This window comes from Corapipo altera, unplaced genomic scaffold, assembly GCF_003945725.1.
Source record: "Corapipo altera isolate COAL_440 unplaced genomic scaffold, ASM394572v1 326, whole genome shotgun sequence".
NCBI lineage: Eukaryota > Metazoa > Chordata > Aves > Passeriformes > Pipridae > Corapipo > Corapipo altera.
This window is the reverse complement of record NW_020884945.1, coordinates 542,492-559,336: the sequence shown is the minus strand read 5'-3', so window position 1 is coordinate 559,336 and position 16,845 is coordinate 542,492. Positions and strand designations below refer to the sequence as shown.

Here is a 16,845-nt window from a genome sequence, read left to right as displayed (position 1 = left end):
CCAATGCCGGGGCTGTCCCTGGCACACTGAGCTGTCCCCTCACCCATCCCACCTGCCCCCTGGGAAAAAAAAGTCCATCCCCAGCCCCTCGCACCATCCTCAGCCCCCACCGTGGCCTGTCCCCAACACCGCACAGTGTCCCTGCGCCCCCTCCCCCCAAAACCACTGGGGACACATGAGTGTGTTGCAGACACCGTGAGAGACCCCGCCGGTGGGGCCGGTGTCCCCTCGGGGTGTTCATGGCGTTGCCCCCCCTTTCCCCACCCCGCACCCATCCCTGTCCCTCGGCAGCCCCAGGAAGCACAGGCACACGCAGGCAGCAGGGAGCACTTTACCAAGCTGGCGAGATAAAAAGTACAACATTCCATAGTTGGCACCTTGGCGGCCCCCGCCCCGGGGCAGGGCTGTCCCGTCGGCCGGGCTCTTCCCGGGACCCCACTGCCCTCCCAGTGGGACAGCCGCAGCCAGAGGGAGCAGGGAGAGAGTGGCCAGGGACGAGCACTCAGCCAGGAAGAGCCCATTCCTCTGGCCACGAAAATGAGGATCTCCATCCCATGGCCATTTTCCATCCCACGGCTGATCTCCATCCAACAGCCTGTCTCCATTCCATGGCCAGTCTCTGTTCCACAGTCGACCCCTGGCCCAGCAGCCAAGATTCACCCTGGCCCATCCAGACATTTCTCCGCAGCAGCATCAGCCACTCCGGCTGCCAGCAGTGCTGGGGGTATTGCAGGGGGGTCCCTGCCCCATGCTTGCCCCCAGCCCCCTTTGCCGGCTCCATCCCTGGTTTCCTGAGCAGTCATGTGCAAAATGTACCCGTCCCCAGAGCTTCCCAATCCCTGCTCCGGCCCCATCCTGTGTCAGAGCTGTGCCACTGGGCAGGGCCACGGGATGAGGGCAAAGTGTGGACATTCATTAGAGCTTTTTTTCGTGGGCTTTTTCTTTTTTTTTTTCCTGAGTTTCTCAGCCTGGATCTTAATTACAGGCTTAAATCTGCAGCCATGGGAGAGGGAAGGAAGTAATGGGTAAGTACTGGGAGGGAGGGGAGGGGAACTAACTGGAGCCCTTGTGTGGTCAGATCCAGCGTGAGGGTGAGCACAGGGAGGTGTTTGCCCAGGTTGTGCTCCCCGGGGTCCAGAGCTTGGCCCCTCAGAGCAGCAGCTGAAGGGCTGCCATGGTGCCTCACTGCCACCCAGACCTACCACACCAGTCCCCCGGCACAGAAGGGCTGGAGTGTGCAGAAATAAAGCGGAAATTTCCCTAAACACCCCGTTTCCTTGTCAGCCGCAGCCTGGCCCTTCCTGTTGCTCCGGGCGTGTGGCCGTGCTCGTGCTTGGAGCTGGCTTTTCCTCCCCACCCTGCCTTGGTCCCGGTGGCTGTCCCTGCCCTGCTGCCCCTCACCATGGCCTCTGTCACTGGCAGCTGAAGCTCCCATGCTGGAGCCAGGCCAAGAAGAAGCAGCTGGGGGTGAGTGGGACAAATCCCATCCAGGGACGTGCAAACCCTCCTGTGCACGTGCCCCGGTGGTGTGTGTCCTGCTTGGCCTCGCTTAGCTCCCCAGCAGCTGGCGGGCAAGGGTGAGCGGTGGGCAATCCTGGGGGAACCCAGGGATCACTGGGCAGGTGGTGAGCAGTGGGCAACCCTGAAGGGAACTCCAGGAGTCACTGGGGAGGTGGCTCAGGTGACAACCACCTGTATTCAAGCCACCACCTCAGTAGCATCCCAGGATCTCCGGTAGCTGGGGCAGCAGGAGAAGCTGTTGCAGGGTCCATTAGGTTTAGGGTGGCAGAGCTGGGGATGAACTTCCTTCCCATTTCCTTCCTGTGGTGCAAGGCCCCCCGCATTCCTGTCACCTGCAGTCAGCAGCCAGGTGCAGGACCCCCAGTGCAGGGAGCTGGTGGGGAGTGGGGCAACTGCTGGAACCTCTGTATGGTGCAGCTGGCGGGGCTGGCAGTGCGGGTGACCCCGGGGTTTGCTTTTGGACTGAGAGCTGAGGAGCTCCAAAATGCAGCATTTTGGGGGCTTTCGAAGGGTGGGGTTTTGGCTTGAGGTGGTGGCGCTGGCTGCAGACGCCGGGTGCCAGTTCCCCGTGTGGCAGGGAGGATGCTTGGGGAGATGAGGGTGAATCTCCTGTGACTCTTCAAAAGCAACCGCAGATCCAGCTGAACCCCTGGCGTCTTTCCAAAGTGCATCTGTGTGTCCAGCCGAACTCAACCAGCGGATCTCTGCATGGGAAACTCAAGGTACAATGTCAAAGGGAAGAGAATCAAACATCACCACCACTGTGCATTAGAAAAGCTGTTTAAAGTACCACATGCCGAAGGGACCAAAGTCTCAAGCTGCTTTGCTGCAGGCACGGGGTGACGCCAGGGGCTGTGGTCCCACTCTGCTTCCTGGGTGGGCATCTTCAATCCCAGGAGCTGGCTCAACCGGGGCCAGTCCCAGCCACCGTGATGTCTCTTCCCTTCTGGGAAGGGCCTAGAGACATGGGGGCTTGGGCTCTAGCTGCTGCCTCTCTGCCAGCAGCTCTCCAAGTAAGAAACAGAAGCAGAAACCCTGGCAGGACACAGGGGCCCCTGGCAGCCAGAACAGCCCCTCACAGCACTCCCTCCACAGCCATCGCCACCCCTCCGGCTGGAGGGGCCCCTGCGTGGTCAGGGCTGGCTTCTGGGGCTGTTTGCACTGTCCAGCTCGGGGGCAAACTCTGTGATGACCCTCCGGGCCAGTGGGTTTGTGGTCTTGAGCAGTTCAGCGGCAGATGGCCGGGTACCGGGGCTGGTTTTGCTGCTCTTCTTCTGAAGCAGGGCTTTAAAATCCTCGTTCCTGCTGGAAGACTTCCCGCTGCTGCCCGCTGCTGCTGGGGACTCACTGGTTGGGGAGCCTGAAGTCTTTACAGGTGAGTGGGAGGTGGGTCGGCTGCTGAAGGTATCACCAGGTTCTTTCCTGCCCAAGACCTTCCTCTTCGACCTAGGCACCAAAGGGACATGGGTGGGAGCAGCCCTGGACTGGGGTGAAGTCCCACAGCAAGGGGCACAGTGGTGCCCAGAGCTGCCTGTGCCTGCTTCACTGGGGCAAGGTGACAACACAAGCCTGGCAGGTCATGCTCACGGCAGAACCAACCTGGACCCACCACTGCAAGCTGGTGACCCAGCCTGGCTGTGCTGTGAAGCACTCAAGACAGTACCAGCTGGGCTGCCCCAAGTGTAAGCATCAGCCCATCGTGGAAAATTGAGGTGTTGTGGTGGGGGGAACGCTGTGCCCGATGCTGTGACTGTGGCAGGATGCAGTGGGTACAGGGGCTGTGCCCCCCCAGTGCCATGCACCAGCCTTACCTGTGGATCACTGTGAAGAGATCCTCTGTGGTGCGGGATGTTGTGAACACCTCATCATCCTCCTCCACAATGGACTCGGCTGTCTTGTCGCTGGCAAAGCTCTTCTCCTCTATGCTGGCCTCTGCCGAGCTGCCTGTGGGCGGGCAGGAGAAGATGGCAGTGAGCCCCTTTGCAGCACGGAGGGACACCCCTGTCCCCAAGGCGATCCCACCATAGGGATGGGGAGACCCTCACCTTGCTCCGAGGCAGGGTCGCTGGCTTGCACGGTGCCCACAGCCTTGGGGGACGGCGGATCCTCAGCGTCGGGGTCGCAGCAGGTGGGGTCAGCGTCCAGGGTGATGATGGGGCTGGGGGTGGGTGGCGGGTCCCCCATGCTGGCTCCCAGCTGTGCTGGGGCTGGCATGAGCGGCAGGTACAGCACGCTGGGCTTTTTGGGCACTGGTGGTGGCACCTTGGCCTTCCTCCTCTCCCTGTTGGCAGCACTGCTCCGCTCTGGCTGCAGCTCCTCCAGGCTGCCCTGTGAGAGCCGCCGGGGTCCTGCCGGGGTCAGGGACAAGGGGGGCTCTCCCAGACCCCTCCTCAGCTCCCCTCTCCGCAGCACCACGAAGCCGTCCTGTGGCAGCACCTTCTCCTTTGCAGCAGTGCCTGGTGGGGACATGGAGGACAGGGGACCCTCCTCCCGCAGAGCTGGGGGTTTGGGCAGGATGCATGGAGGGCGCTTGGCCAGAGGCGGCTTCTCTGCCACAGGCGGCTTCACCTTCCTCTCTGGCCCCGGGCAGGGGCCACGCGCTGGCTCCTCCACGTGCTCCGGGCCGTCGGCATTGTCCTCTGGCTCCGAGCGGCTGATGGAGCGGAGGCGGACAGACTGGAGGTCAGACTGTGTCACCACTGGCATGATGGGCATGATGGGACTGGTCTTCTGGACCAGCTTGGTGCCAAAGGTGGAGTCGGAGTGGTGCCTGCTGACCTTCGTCTTCCCCTTTAGGGAGATCTTCAGCCCTGAGAGGTCGAGGTGGGCAGGTGGAGTCATGGGGAGGTCAAAGGACAGCCTGCCCTTGGGGCTCCTCTCCATGGGGGATATGGGGGGCAGTGAGGACTTCCTTTCAGGGACCAGTGGCCTCACCCGCACCTGGTGCGGGGAGTGTCCGAGTATGGCAGAGGTGGGGACTGTGGGGGTCGGAGTCTCTGACTGACTGGAGTACCCGCTGGATGGGGACATCAGTCCTGTGGGCCTGCCTGGAGAGGAGGTCTTCAGGTCTGCCTCAGCAGAGAGCTGGGAGGGTGTTGTGGCCCTGGAGACGGAAGGGGACACAAGGGACTCGGAGCTGCCCCGTGTCTTGGCGCACTCGATGGCTGTGGTCCCCGTGGTTGTGCTTGAGCTGGAGAGGGATCGGTACGGATCACTGCCACCCTTCCAGTCTGCAAGATGCCACTGGTGGGGGGCAGCTGTGCTGTCGGGCTCCCTCCCCGCACTCCCCTGAGGGTCAGCATGCACCAGACGGTGGCCCTGGAGCTCTGGTGGGATGCACAGGCTCTTGGGCCGCTGATCCTTGGGCAGCGCCGCAGCAAGCCCTGTGTCATCGTCCTGCCCCTCTTTGATCAGGGAGACGCTGCGTGTGGGCGGCGAGGGCTTCTTCTTGGCCTTCTTCAGGGAGATGCTCTTGGAGCGCCGCCGCCGCTGGCCCTCGGGCTCCAGCCCCAGTGAGATGTTGTCAGTGCTGGTGCTGCCCTCGGAGCTGGCGCTGGGGTAGCCCAGGGCGTAGTTGGCACTGCCCCGCCGGGTCTCAGCGTACGCGATGTCCATGGAGCAGAGGGACCCCGAGTCCGTGGGCACCGACAGTGACCGCTCGCGGAACCGGCACCCTGCCCGCTCCACCTCCAGCCGCATCGGCCCTGCCGCCGGCGCCAGCTCCTCTCGGCTTCCCGGCAAGAAGTTCCCCTTGGCTTCTTGGACGCAACCAGAGGTGAGGGGGGAGGCAGGCACTGGGCCGGAGAAGAAGCTGGGCCCGTTGCTGCCCATGTGTTCTTCTGTGGCGATGAAGAAGGAGGGGGTGGCAGCAGCGGGTGAGCCTGGGCTGGGCGATGGGATGGAGCCACCTGGTGAGGTGCAGGTGGGCACCTTTCCCAGACCAGCAGCGGGGCTGGGGGGGCTCCCGTAGCCCAGGGCGCTCCAGGGTGGGGAGAAAGGGGTGCCCTGCGTCCCATTGCAGGTGCTGGCACAGGGGGTGGCCGCCCCATCCATGGCAGCAGGTGGCTGGCAGCAGCGGGCCCCGAGGTCACTGAAGGTCTTCCTCAGTGGGGCCGAGAGGGGCTGGCGGGAGCCGATCTCCTGGGGTGCCGTCCCCCCGCTTGTGGCTTCAGGCACAAAGCTGCAGGAGAGGGACTCGGCGATGGGCGCGTGTCTGCTGGACGTGGGGCCGTTGGCGCTGCCTGCGAGGAGAGACACAGCCTGGTGAGCATCGTCCTGCCTCACTCTCAGGGTCACAATCCTGCCCTGGATGCCAGGGGCCAGGACTGGTCCTGTGGCCAGTCTCAGGGTTGCATCTCTGCCTAGGCATGAAACATGTTTGGGCAGGTGGGGGGAAGGGGTTGTCACCTTGTGACCAGGTTCTCTCCTCCCATCTATATCAGCATAGCCATAACCCAGCAGGGCTAAACCTCGAGCTGGGATCTGTTATCTTAGATGTGCCATGGACAACTCAGCAGCCATGGCAGGAGGGATCATCAGCCCCACAGCAACCAAAGTGCTGCTGTGGTGCTGCTCGATGGTGGGGACACAGATGGAGACCAAGAGGAGTCAGGCCAGGCATCACCAGCTGGGACAGGGAGGGACATGGTGGCTCACAGTGCCACACCATCACAGCACATCTGGGATGGGGAAGGACCAGGGAACACTGGGGTGGCTCTCAGTGCTACCTCAGCACAGCTGGGGTGGGGAAGGAGATGGGGACCCTGATCCAAGCACCCCCAGCAGACCAGGATTCTCAAAGTTGTGGTGGGCTGAGTCTAACTGACTCCAAGGGAGGAGCTGTGACAACCTGTTGATGGTCTGACTGCTGTCATGGGGAGAAACTGTCCTCCTACTCGGTGATAACTGCCTTGGAGCAGCTGGTGCCATGGTTCCCCCCTGTTCCTAGTTGCCTCCAAGGAGAGGCTGGCTCTGATTTTTCTACACCTTCCATAGGGGACAGCAGGACAGAGCCCCTGAGCCATGGTGGCTGCTGTCCCCATGGGTCCAATGCCAGCTCAGGAGCACTGCAGGCTCCCTCAGCCACACACACCCTCAGCACTGGTGCAGCCAGCTCACCACCCCAGCAAAGACCTGGGCAGGGGTGTGCCCCACAGCCCTGGCACCCTGTGCACAGGGTCTGCCCACACAGGGGAAGGTGGGTGCAGGGCCAGAGCTGCTGAGGCCAAGGCTGGGTGACTCCTGTCTCAGGATTATGACTCGGGGTGAAGGGGCTGTCCCCAGTGCCATGCCAGCGACTCTGCCCCCCCATCAGGGCAGCTCTGGGGGGTGCCAGCTCTGCCTGGGTGCTGCCTGCGTGGTTCTTGCCATCACCTTGGTCTCGCAGGGACAGGTTAGGGAATCCAATAATGGTCCGTCTACGCCGCAGGGTGGACTTTGGGTTCATCGCGGTCTCTGTGTTAAACAGGGAGTGACGAGCACTCGCGAGCCTAGCAAAGTGCTGCCCTGTAGCCAAAACAAACAGCGGTACACCGCGGTGCTGGGAGCCGCTGCCAGGGCGGGGGCTCTGCCCCCTCCATCACCCATGTCCCCTGCGTGTCCCCAGCCTGGGATGGTGACACAGGCTGGAGCGTGGGATGGCAGGAGGACGGTGTGAGCCATGTGAGGTGAGTGCGGGGGAGATGGAGGCATGGCAGGAGATGCTGCAGATGGAGGTGGGATGGATGGAGAGCTGCTGAGACTGGACCCTCGCTGCATGACAGGCACTGGTGAAGCTGGACCCTGCACCACAGTGCTCAGCCACACTGGGCATGTGGACATGAAGCACGGAGAGGAAAGGGACCAGTGTGGCCCCAGCACAGCCCTTCATGATGGAGGGAAAGGGCGGACAGACACCTCTGCCTTTCAGAAGGGGCACCTCACCCAGCCACCAGCCCCAGAGTCTGATCTGGGGCAGAGCATGGCAGCTGTGTCTGCAAGGACCATGCAGGACCGCACTGCTGGGAGCTGCAACCCCAAGAGGACGAACAGACGGACAGACAGGTGACAAAGGTGAGATAGGCTGGGTGCATGGTGTGTGACAAGAGCCCAGGTGACAATGGACCTGGCTGGCTGGGCAGCACAAGAGGGATGTGAGACCTGCCATAAGCATGGCCGGTGGGCCAGACACACAAAGTTGTGGATGGCATGAGAGATGGCTGGAATGATGGGTGCCATCATGGTCCTGCTGTCCCCTCTCTGCCCTGGTGCCCACCTGACCCCCAGGGACACAGCTCGCAATCCCAGCCCCCTCCCACCACCCCATACCCCACCCCAGCCCTCACCCTGCATCCCCACTGCTGTGCCACGGGGTGCTATCCTACCCGAGACATTAATGGGGACAATGTTGGTCTGGATGGAGCCAGGCTGGTGCCACTGCTTCTCCTCCACGGGGGGCAGGGGGAAGGCCCTGGGCCAGGGGGGCTGCTTGTCCGGGCTGGTGGGGAGGCTCAGGGAGGCGTCAGGGGGGCGAGCGCTGAGGGGGGTGCTACTGGTGCTCTCCTCTTCAGCAGTTCGCCGGCTCGGGGGCTGCAGGGGGACAGGGAGGGAAAGGCACATCAGCCACCAAAGGGACAAGGATGGGACACAAATGGGGGCTCGCTGCCCCAGCACTCACCATAAGCACGAACTCAAGACGCTTGGCAGGTGGGGGTCGGGGTGACGGTTCAGGGGGGGTGTCGGGGTGCCCAGCGGTGCGGAAGGTCTGCCCAGTGACCCTGCTCTCGGTGTACTGCTCCTCATACTCCTCTGCAAGAAAAACGACAGCTGGGACCCTGTTCTGGCTGTCGGCTCCTGTGGCAGGGGGCATGCAAAGAGAGGGGTAACTGGCCCCTCTGGCTGTCCCCAGCCTGGCTGGCCATCCCTGCTCAGGACAGGCAGCTCAGAAGCTGGGGAAGGGAGATCCCAAGGAGGGTCTGGGGGTAGGCTGAAGCAACACAAAGATTCCAGCAGCTGGCCCCACTCCTCCCAAGGGCCTGCCAGGGGATGTGGTGGGTCCTGCTGGGAAGCAGAGCCCCACTGGGGACAGCCAGGAACTCAGTGTGTCCTCATCCTGTAATTGTTGAGCTAATTAATGCTAGTGGCTCTGGACTGGTGGAAAGCAGGGCTGCTCAGGCTGACTTAATGAGATTACAAGCTGGGGGATGGCTGGGCTGCTGATCTCATCGATGCCTGCGGAGCATCGGAGCCAGGGCCGCGTGACGGCCTGGGCCAGAGATTGGAAGAAAACAAAACCACTGGCCACGTTGATCCAGTTAGGCAGATTGGTGGCAGGTTCCTGAGGCCCTCGTGAGCAGAACTGCGCTGTGGTTGGGCTTGTGGGTGACCTGGTGACCCCCGTGGCCTCAGTAGCCCCAGCGGGTAGTCCTGGCCTCAGTTGCTTTGGCACTTGCCGTAGTGATTTGGGAGCAGAGAACAGTGAGGAGCTACTGGAGGCTGGGAACCCTCGGGTTCTGCAGCCCGGTGAGGTCCGAGGAGCGGCTCGGACACATGCATGGGAGATAACCTCACTGTTTCATGGTGATCATGTAGCCAGGGCAGCACTCATGCACCACCCTCACCCAGCCCACCCTGGCCCCTCTCCCCGCTACCTTGCAGCAAGCTCTGGAGGTTGAGCTGGGCCTCCTGGTGCAGCTGCTCCATGCCCGGTGGGCGCCCGGCTGCCAGGAAGACGTTCACGGGCTGCTGCCATGGCAGCTTGGCAGGGGCGGCTTTCTTGCTCTCAAGGTCCAGGTTAGAAGTGGCTGCAGGTGGGAGAGAGCAGGGTCAGAGGCAGGCAGGTGGGCAGCTTCCCTGCAGGTGCTGCCACTGGATAACACCGCACCGGCACAGCGCTCATCCCACCCTACCTCTGCAGGAACACAGGGACTGGGATGTGGCTGTGTCCCACCCTGGCAGGCTGCTGCCTGCTGGGACCAACCCCCATCACTGCTACCACTTTGGGGGCTGGACGCTGCCCCGTTGGGCTGCCAAGAAGGGAGCTGGGTAAAATTGGGGAAGGAAGCCAGCCCTGCCACCCGTGCCCAGCCGCACCCGGGCACAGGAAACGCTGCATACTCTGGTGGAGCAACATCCCGGCTGCAGAGGAGCAGAAGTTGCAACTGAAAGGGGGGATCAAGGGGACCTATCGCTTCCATTGCCCTGGGCTCAGGGAGCTTGGGGCTCACGTGCCCTGTCCCCGTGGGGACACCCCCCAACCTCTCCACGGAAGGAAAGCTCCATGGGACTGCCCAGACCCTCTGAAACACCCTTATGGGTGGAAAAGTTCCTGGGAGAAGGATCTGGGCTTGCTGGTGAGCTGGCCCAGTGGGGAGCTGAGCGCTGCTCCAGCAACCAGGCTTTGCCATGGGAACGCCGCAGCCCCGGCACTGCCACTCTGAGCGGATGTGGGTTTGCTACCCAGCACAGAGCCAAGGGAGTGCCACCACTGGCACGCTGCCTCTGAGGACATCCCCACCCCGGTCAGGCACAGAGCGAGTCTCTGTGAGCTTGACACAGGGATATGGATGGCCAGAGTCTCATCCCTGGGGATTTAGGGCTTATCCTGTGCTGCCTGGTCCCTGGCCCCATCTCCATCAAGTTGAGGTGCTCCAATTACCAGCATGTGACCAACAGTTCCCCTCTGCCACCCACAGCGTGGTGCTGCAGAATGCCCATCCCCAGGAACATGCTACTGCCCTCCTGCCAAACCCTGCTCTGTGCCAAGGCAGTACCAGCGATCCCACTTACCTGGGAAGGGGAACAGCCCTGAAACAGGGCTGGGACCCCCAGTACAAGCCACGTTCCCCTCTGCCTGTGGTGGTCGGGCTGCCATGCCCCCAGCTCACCTGCACTGCATCACAAGCATCCCCCCTGCTGTCCCTGGATGCCCTCCTGCCCACAGTGCCCTCCTGCTCCAAAATGCCCTTCTGCCTACTGGGCCCTCTTGGCCATGGTATCATCCTACCCCTAGATGCCCTCCTGTCTACGGTACCCTCCTGCCCCTGGGTGCCCTCTTGCCCACCCTTCCCCCAGATGATGGAACCCGCAAAACACTCGGCACCCCGAAGCAAGGTGCCACGTCCCCAGCCTAGTTACTTTTATAATTTGTGTTTCCATAACAACGAGCCTTAACACCAGGGGTTTTTTTCCTTTTTTTTTTTCTTTCCTTCTTTCTCCTCTAAATAATTTGACTCGTTTCCATATCAACCAAGAGGTGTTGGGGCGCATGTGTGCATGTGTGTGCTGGGCACAAGGCAGGGTTGGGCATCTCCCCAAAAACCTGACCCACATGGCCGGGGGCAGGGACCACACCTTCACCACTGAAGACCCCAGCCCCCCAGTCTGCTGTCTTTGGCAAGGTTGGGGATCCACTTCTGCCCCCCTATTTCTGAGTGCACCTCAAGGGTGCACCCCACATCCTGGCTTGCTGCACCCCTCTGCCCAGCTCACACAGCCCCAGCCTTCGGCCTTGGCACAGCTGATGCTCCTCACCTTCTGCCTACACACCCCCCACAGCCACCCCCACTACCCCTGCCACCCCCAAAACAGTTACATGGCGTCCCACCAGGACTTGGGGACATGCAAAGCACAGCCCCCCGCTGCCCCCTCCACGTGCCCGAGCTCCCGCCGCCCTCCCCAGAGTACAGGAGCTCACCTCTGCACCTCGGCCCTGCTGCCGGGGCACCCCCGGCACCCACCCCCGCGTGCCGACCACGTGGGCAAACCACAGTGCCGAAACTGGGGCCGCCCTGGGTGTGGCGGAAGTGTGGCAGCACCCAGAGAGGGGCCCAGCACCCTGCCCTGCAGGGAGGGCAGCCTCGGCCAGGCGAAGGGGGTTCCTGTCCCACAGAGCTTCCCCCTCTTTGCCAACACGCACTAGTTTGGGACCGTGAGCGAGGCAGCGCAGCCCTGAGCTGGCACAGCCAGCGGTGCAGGCATTGCTGAGGTGCTGGCGTTGCTGAGGCGTGGGCATCATGGGGTCCATCTCCCCAGCTGGGGAGGAGAAGAGGCGGGGGCAAGGATGGTTGAGCCAAGCATTGTCCTGGCACCCAGGTGCCCAAAAGTTGCACCGCAAGGGCAGCTCCATGCCAGAGTGAGTAGCACCGAGGCTTTGGCTTTAGCTCCCTGGGAGCAGCCGCTCCAAAGGTGTTTTGGGAGCAGCCACTCCGAGGGTGTTTGGAAGCAGCACTCAGAGCCCAGCACCACGCAGCAGCTCAGCAATGGGGAGCCAGGAGCCAGCAGCCCTGATCCAGCAGCGCTGTCACCAATGCTCCCAAGGGATGGGCAGTATTTGAGAGCAGCCTGGTGCAGGATCAGCACAAGAGCAGGTTTGCAGTTCCATGGAAGCCCATCTGCCACCCCCATCCACAGACACGGGGTGCCTCAGCCAAGCAGGAGTGTCCAGTGGTAGGACACTGGTGGGAACGGTCCAGCTGAGCTGAGCTGATGTCCTGCCACACTTATCGGTGGCAGGCTCAGAACACAAAATGCCTCTGAGGAGTCCCATCCCCGTGGCAAATGCCTGTGGGAGGTGAGTGGCATCCCAGGAGAGCAGAGCCAGAGAGACAGCTCCATCCCACCACCCTCAGTGTTGACCTGAGTCCGCCCAGTCTCACTGTTAAGGGAAACTGAGGCACGGCTGGTAGGGAGGTTCACCTTGCTCCCTGCTGGCACCAGGTCCCCCTCCTGACCCCAGGGCTTGTGCAGAGGAGCATCCCCTGCTCTGCCTGCAGACGGACATGGGCACAGACAGCATCCAGCTGGGATGTTCCCAGAGAGCCAGCACCATCAGCTGCAACGGATGCTGCAGCCTCAGAGTCCTGCTCAGTGTGAGCCAGTGTCCAGGCTTGGGGTGTCGTGGCCATGGCAGGTACACAAGGACCAGGGTTGAATTCCAGGGGAGTTTGCTTCAAGGGAAGCTGAACTCCACCCTCTCCCGCAGGAAAAGTGTCCCTGCAGGACCCCCAACCCCTCAGCACTTCCCGAGTCACCGCCGCTCCACACCAGCATCCCTACTCACCCACAGCCCAGGCATCCCGAATCCACAGGGAGATATTTGACAGTGCCATCGGAGCTGTTTCAATCCAGGCAGGCTGAAGCTCCCGTGAGACGGCGCCTCTCGCTCAAATTCGCCACCAAACTTTTCCCTCTCAGGCTCTCTCCCCACGCACAGGAGAGGCCGGGGACGCGGCTGGAGCGGCTCGGACCCTCTCTGCCAGCGCGGAGCTATGGCAGGAATGATGTAATGGCAGCAGCGGGCGATGCGCCATCAGCAGAGCAGCCATGGCAACGGATACGGGCACAGCGGCGACTGCCGCCGGTCCGGAGCACCGAGCACGCCAGAGGGCGAGGGTGGTGAACTTTGGGGCCGAGACTGATCCTGACAGCTCCTCAGCCCGCCGTCCGCAGCCGCTGTGCCACAGTGCCGGTGCCTTGTACCGCTGGCTACAAGCACGAGCCGCGACCCGCCGCCAGCACCAGACTGCTCACTGCCAACGCGTGCGGCTTGGTGACATTCCCGTGGTATGCAGCCAAACTCATGCTGCTCCACGGCGAGCGGAGAGGAAGGGAAAAGAGCAAACAGTGGGAGCTGGCAGCGGACGCAGAAACGCCTCCTGTCCCAAGCTCACCCCCCACTGAACCGGACCCTGCGGGATGTGGAGCTGCATCCGAGTGCACGGTAGCTCCGGGGCCGGATGCCCACCCAGGTCTGAATGATGTCCCGAAGTGACACCCCACTGACACCCCCAGGCCTGGTGCCACAAGGCAGTAGAGCTCACCAGGCAAGCGCTCACACACACCGTGCTCAGGACGAGCCCTTGCTGGGACAGCCAACAGACTGTGCCCTGTCCAAATCCAACCCTCCCCAGGACACTGTCCCTCCATCACATCTCTGGTGGCACAGCTCCAAGCCCCTGGTGAGGCAGAGCCACCTGTACAGGTGTCTGACCCGCTGGTAGTTGAGCCCAGAAGAGCTAGAAGCCTTTCTGGGGTGCCCATGCCCAACCCTCCAGTGTGGCCATGCTGGGACCCTGGTGTTGCCCTGCTCAGCACATCCATGTGCTCCTGCAGAGGTGCCCAGCAGGACTGCAGGCACTGAGGAATGACACTGCCTTGACACACCAGATCTGCTGGAGGCTTTTGGCTCTTCCATGCTCCCTGTTTAACATGAAGTCAGCTGATTTTTGTACTGAGGGGAGATAAGGGTGCTGCAGAAGTTGCTGGCAGCAGAGGGGTGGGTTTGGCAGCTGTGGGGGTCCCTCAGCTCATGGGGAGAATGTTGAATTATGTGAGAGGTTTCTATGAAAACCAATAGCAGCAAAACAGTCAATAACATCACTGTGCATCAGTAGGGCTCGGAGTTAACAGTGTGCTAGGACACTCTGCCCTGGGTACATTCGGTCCCAGCAGCGCAAGATGGGCCCCGGTCAGAGAGTTTTTGCAGGAGGGGAGGTGCATGTGCTGCAGGAAGATTTGGCTGATGAGGCTTGTCCAGGAGGAGCTTGGCATGCCATCCACCTGTGCCGTGGGGATGGGAACTGCCTGCAGCCACGCTGGCAGCAGGGCTTGGCCTGGGACCGTGACTGGCCAAGGTGGACTCAGGCTGCCCCCTGCCAAGGTGCCAAAATCCATTGCTCCCAAGGGTGGAGCAGCAGCACTGGGGTGGGGGCTGGAGCTCCAGAGCCTGGCTGGACCCAGATTCCTGCACCAAGCCCTCCACCATGGGGAGCAAGACCAGCCCCTGGAGCCCTCTTCCAGTCCCGCCACACCTCCCTGGCAGCCTGGCATCCTCGTCATACTGTGACCCTCACTCTCTCATGCTTCCCAGCAAAAATCCAGGCACAAATCTCTCCTGAGAGCCTCAGGAAACTTGACAAGAGAACCTGTCAGCCCCAGCCAGTCCTGGCACCCCGGCATCACTGCATCACAGCAAAGGGCACTGCCAGGCACAGGGTGGCCATGGCCAGCTGCCCGCCAGCCTTCCTGCAGTGATGTCTCCAGCCTGGCCAGGACTATTTGGTGGCACATGGATGCCCAAGCAGTGCTCACCACTCTGCCCAGCGTGCAGGCTGCCTGTGTCAGAGAGGCTGCTTCCAGAGGGGTGCTTCCAGGAAAGCGCCGCTTCCCCTGTGCCTGGCTGGTTTTACACTCTGCAGGACTGGGACAATGCGAGGAAGTCGCCTGAGAGGGGAATGTGGCCAGAGGCCCTGGGACAAAGGGGCCCGAGACCTGAAATCAGTCACAGCACGAGAGATAGCAGTAACAGAATTGAGGGTCCTGGGTGGCTGTGATGTTTGTGTTGACCCACAGTTCTCACTCCTGCTGCCACCAGCATGTGGGAGCTGCCAGGAGGGCACAGTACCACAGAAACAGGCAGGATCTGTCCCCACAGGACTGAGGAGTGGTCAGTGGGACATGCGGGCTGAGAGTCTCCGTCTTTCTCTTGCTTTGTCAGAGCAAAGACACCCCACCAGGCTGGGTGGGGAACGGCAGAAGGAATTAAAAGGGACAGGGACATACTCCAGGTCAGGCTGGGGAAGGCTGGACAAGACTGATACTGCTGGGCAGCACTGACCCTGGGGCTATTGCATGGCCTCTAGAGGATCTGTGCCCAACGGCTGCCCCCAGCCCCGGGTCCTGCCCTGCAGAGTGAGCAGTGCCTGCCGACCCCACTGCCCGCCCCAGCCCTGCCCTGCTGCCCACCTTACCTGCCCGGTGCCAGGGTGCCAGGAGCCACTCCACCTTGGCCATGGCTGCGGGCGCCAGGGGAGGCTGCTCCCTCCGGCCGCCTGGGAGCTCCTGCCTCAAAACCGGTCCGAGAGCACTGAGCTTCCCCTGCGTCCCCGCCGCCCCAGCTCCGGCGGGGAAAGGAAGCGACCAGGAACTGGTTGTTTGAGTCAGCGCCACAACCCATTGTCCCGGCCCCGGCCCCTCTTCCTTCCCCGGGGAGGGATGGCAGAGGGACCGTGGCTCTGCACAGCCCGTCACCGTCACAGAGACTAAACATCTCCAGCCACGGCTGGAGCAGCAACCGGCACCATCCAAAAGAGGTGGTGGGTCCCTGGGGGGACACAGTGCATGGGGGCTTGTCCTCCTGACAGAGCACAGTCGTTCCTACATGGAGCAGATGCAAGCATCCTCACCTGGAAACCAGCACCCGGAGCCTGATGCTGCCCCCTGGCCCGGCTGAGCCACTGCACCCCAGCATCCCAGTCCTTACAGCTACCAAAAACAGGGGCCCTTCTGAATCCAACTGGCTCTGCCCTGGGAGCTGCCAGAGCTTCCTCTCACTTCAGCACCTTCCAAAGCCTGGAGCAAAGTCTCCTTGGGGACCACTTTCCCGGTGCCCCAGGGCTTTGTAAAGCTGAGCTGCCTTCTCCCAGAGGATGAAGGCCCCTGGGAGCCAGGGCTGTGGCAGACCCAGGAATGCAGCCCCAAGCCCTGGTTTCCTGCAGGAAGAGGCTTTGAAGCCATAGGAGCAGCATGTGGAGCATGTGCCTTGCCAGGGGCTGGTGCCACCCATCCTGTGCCAGGCACCCAGCGATGCCGCAGACTGAAATGTCGGGATGGGTGACGGATGGCAGATACCAGCAGAGCTCATTTCCCACTGGCAAACCAGGCACATGGCTATGATGGATGGGGGGACAAGGACACCTGCCCCCATGGTCATGGCTTCTCTGGGACCCCATCCCACAGATGTAGCGCCAGTAAAGACAGATGCAGTAACTGGAGAGCTGCCTCCCAGCCCACCAGCCCACGAGGCAGAGACCCAAAAACTCATCACAGTAGTGTCAGCAGCCCACGAGCATGCTGCCTGCTCCAAGAGGCCCCTCCAAACGCTACCGTGCACACAAGCCAGTGGCTGTGGCTCGGCCCACTTGGTTCCTCTGGCACATGAAGAAAGGGTGCAGGTGGCTGTGAGCCCCCAGCAGTGCCAGAGGAGCTACAGAGATGAGTACTGGCCAAGAGGGCAGAGTGAGGGGTCACTTGCCCCATACTGATCCAGCCATTCCCAGACTCACAGGCCATGAGAAAGTCTGGATTCTGGATCCCCAATGCAGAGTAAGACCCCTCTGCACACTCTCCTGTGCACAGGGCAGAAGGATGACCCTGCCTGAGGTTAGACAAGGTGCATTCCAGTACAGTGGGTCCTGGCCCTGCTCTCCTGCTGGCACATCCCACCCCACCAGTGACTCAGACCCACCACAGGGCTGCTCCTTATGGAGCCTCAGTTCCCTCCCCTTGGCAGATAAGCTCCAGCCTGGATCTGCCACGGCCTCTCCGCAAAGAAGCCTGCATGGAGCT

General features: G+C 62.1%; 1 protein-coding gene across 4 annotated transcripts; it reads right to left on the bottom strand.

The window, feature by feature from the left end:
- Nucleotides 1–313: 313 nt before the first annotated feature.
- On the bottom strand, nt 314–15,940 carry NHSL2 (NHS like 2). 4 transcript variants are annotated; one of them, XM_027662274.1, is made up of 8 exons: nt 15,249–15,940; nt 9,150–9,302; nt 8,177–8,307; nt 7,884–8,088; nt 6,895–7,026; nt 3,567–5,762; nt 3,333–3,465; nt 314–2,967 (listed from the first exon to the last, which is right to left on the bottom strand). In XM_027662274.1, the coding sequence occupies exons 1-8, from the start codon at nt 15,289–15,291 to the stop codon at nt 2,655–2,657; spliced, it is 3,306 nt and encodes a 1,101-aa protein (XP_027518075.1). In that variant the 5' UTR covers nt 15,292–15,940; the 3' UTR covers nt 314–2,654. The 4 variants fall into 4 exon arrangements, with proteins under 4 accessions (XP_027518075.1, XP_027518074.1, XP_027518078.1 ...); XM_027662273.1 differs by lacking the exon at nt 15,249–15,940 and adding an exon at nt 12,560–12,891; XM_027662277.1 differs by lacking the exon at nt 15,249–15,940 and adding an exon at nt 9,408–10,999.
- Nucleotides 15,941–16,845: the final 905 nt, after the last annotated feature.

Bases quoted from the DNA above. Each gene is read 5' to 3' on its own strand.
- NHSL2 (XM_027662273.1), bottom strand. From the start codon at position 12,608: ATGGCACTGTCAAATATCTCCCTGTGGATTCGGGATGCCTGGGCTGTG. The intron at 7,027-7,883 runs GTAGGATAGCAC...TTTTGGCTACAG, and splicing joins TGTCCCCATTAATGTCTCGG to GGCAGCACTTTGCTAGGCTC. The intron at 3,466-3,566 runs GTGAGGGTCTCC...GCCCGCCCACAG, and splicing joins CGACCCTGCCTCGGAGCAAG to GCAGCTCGGCAGAGGCCAGC.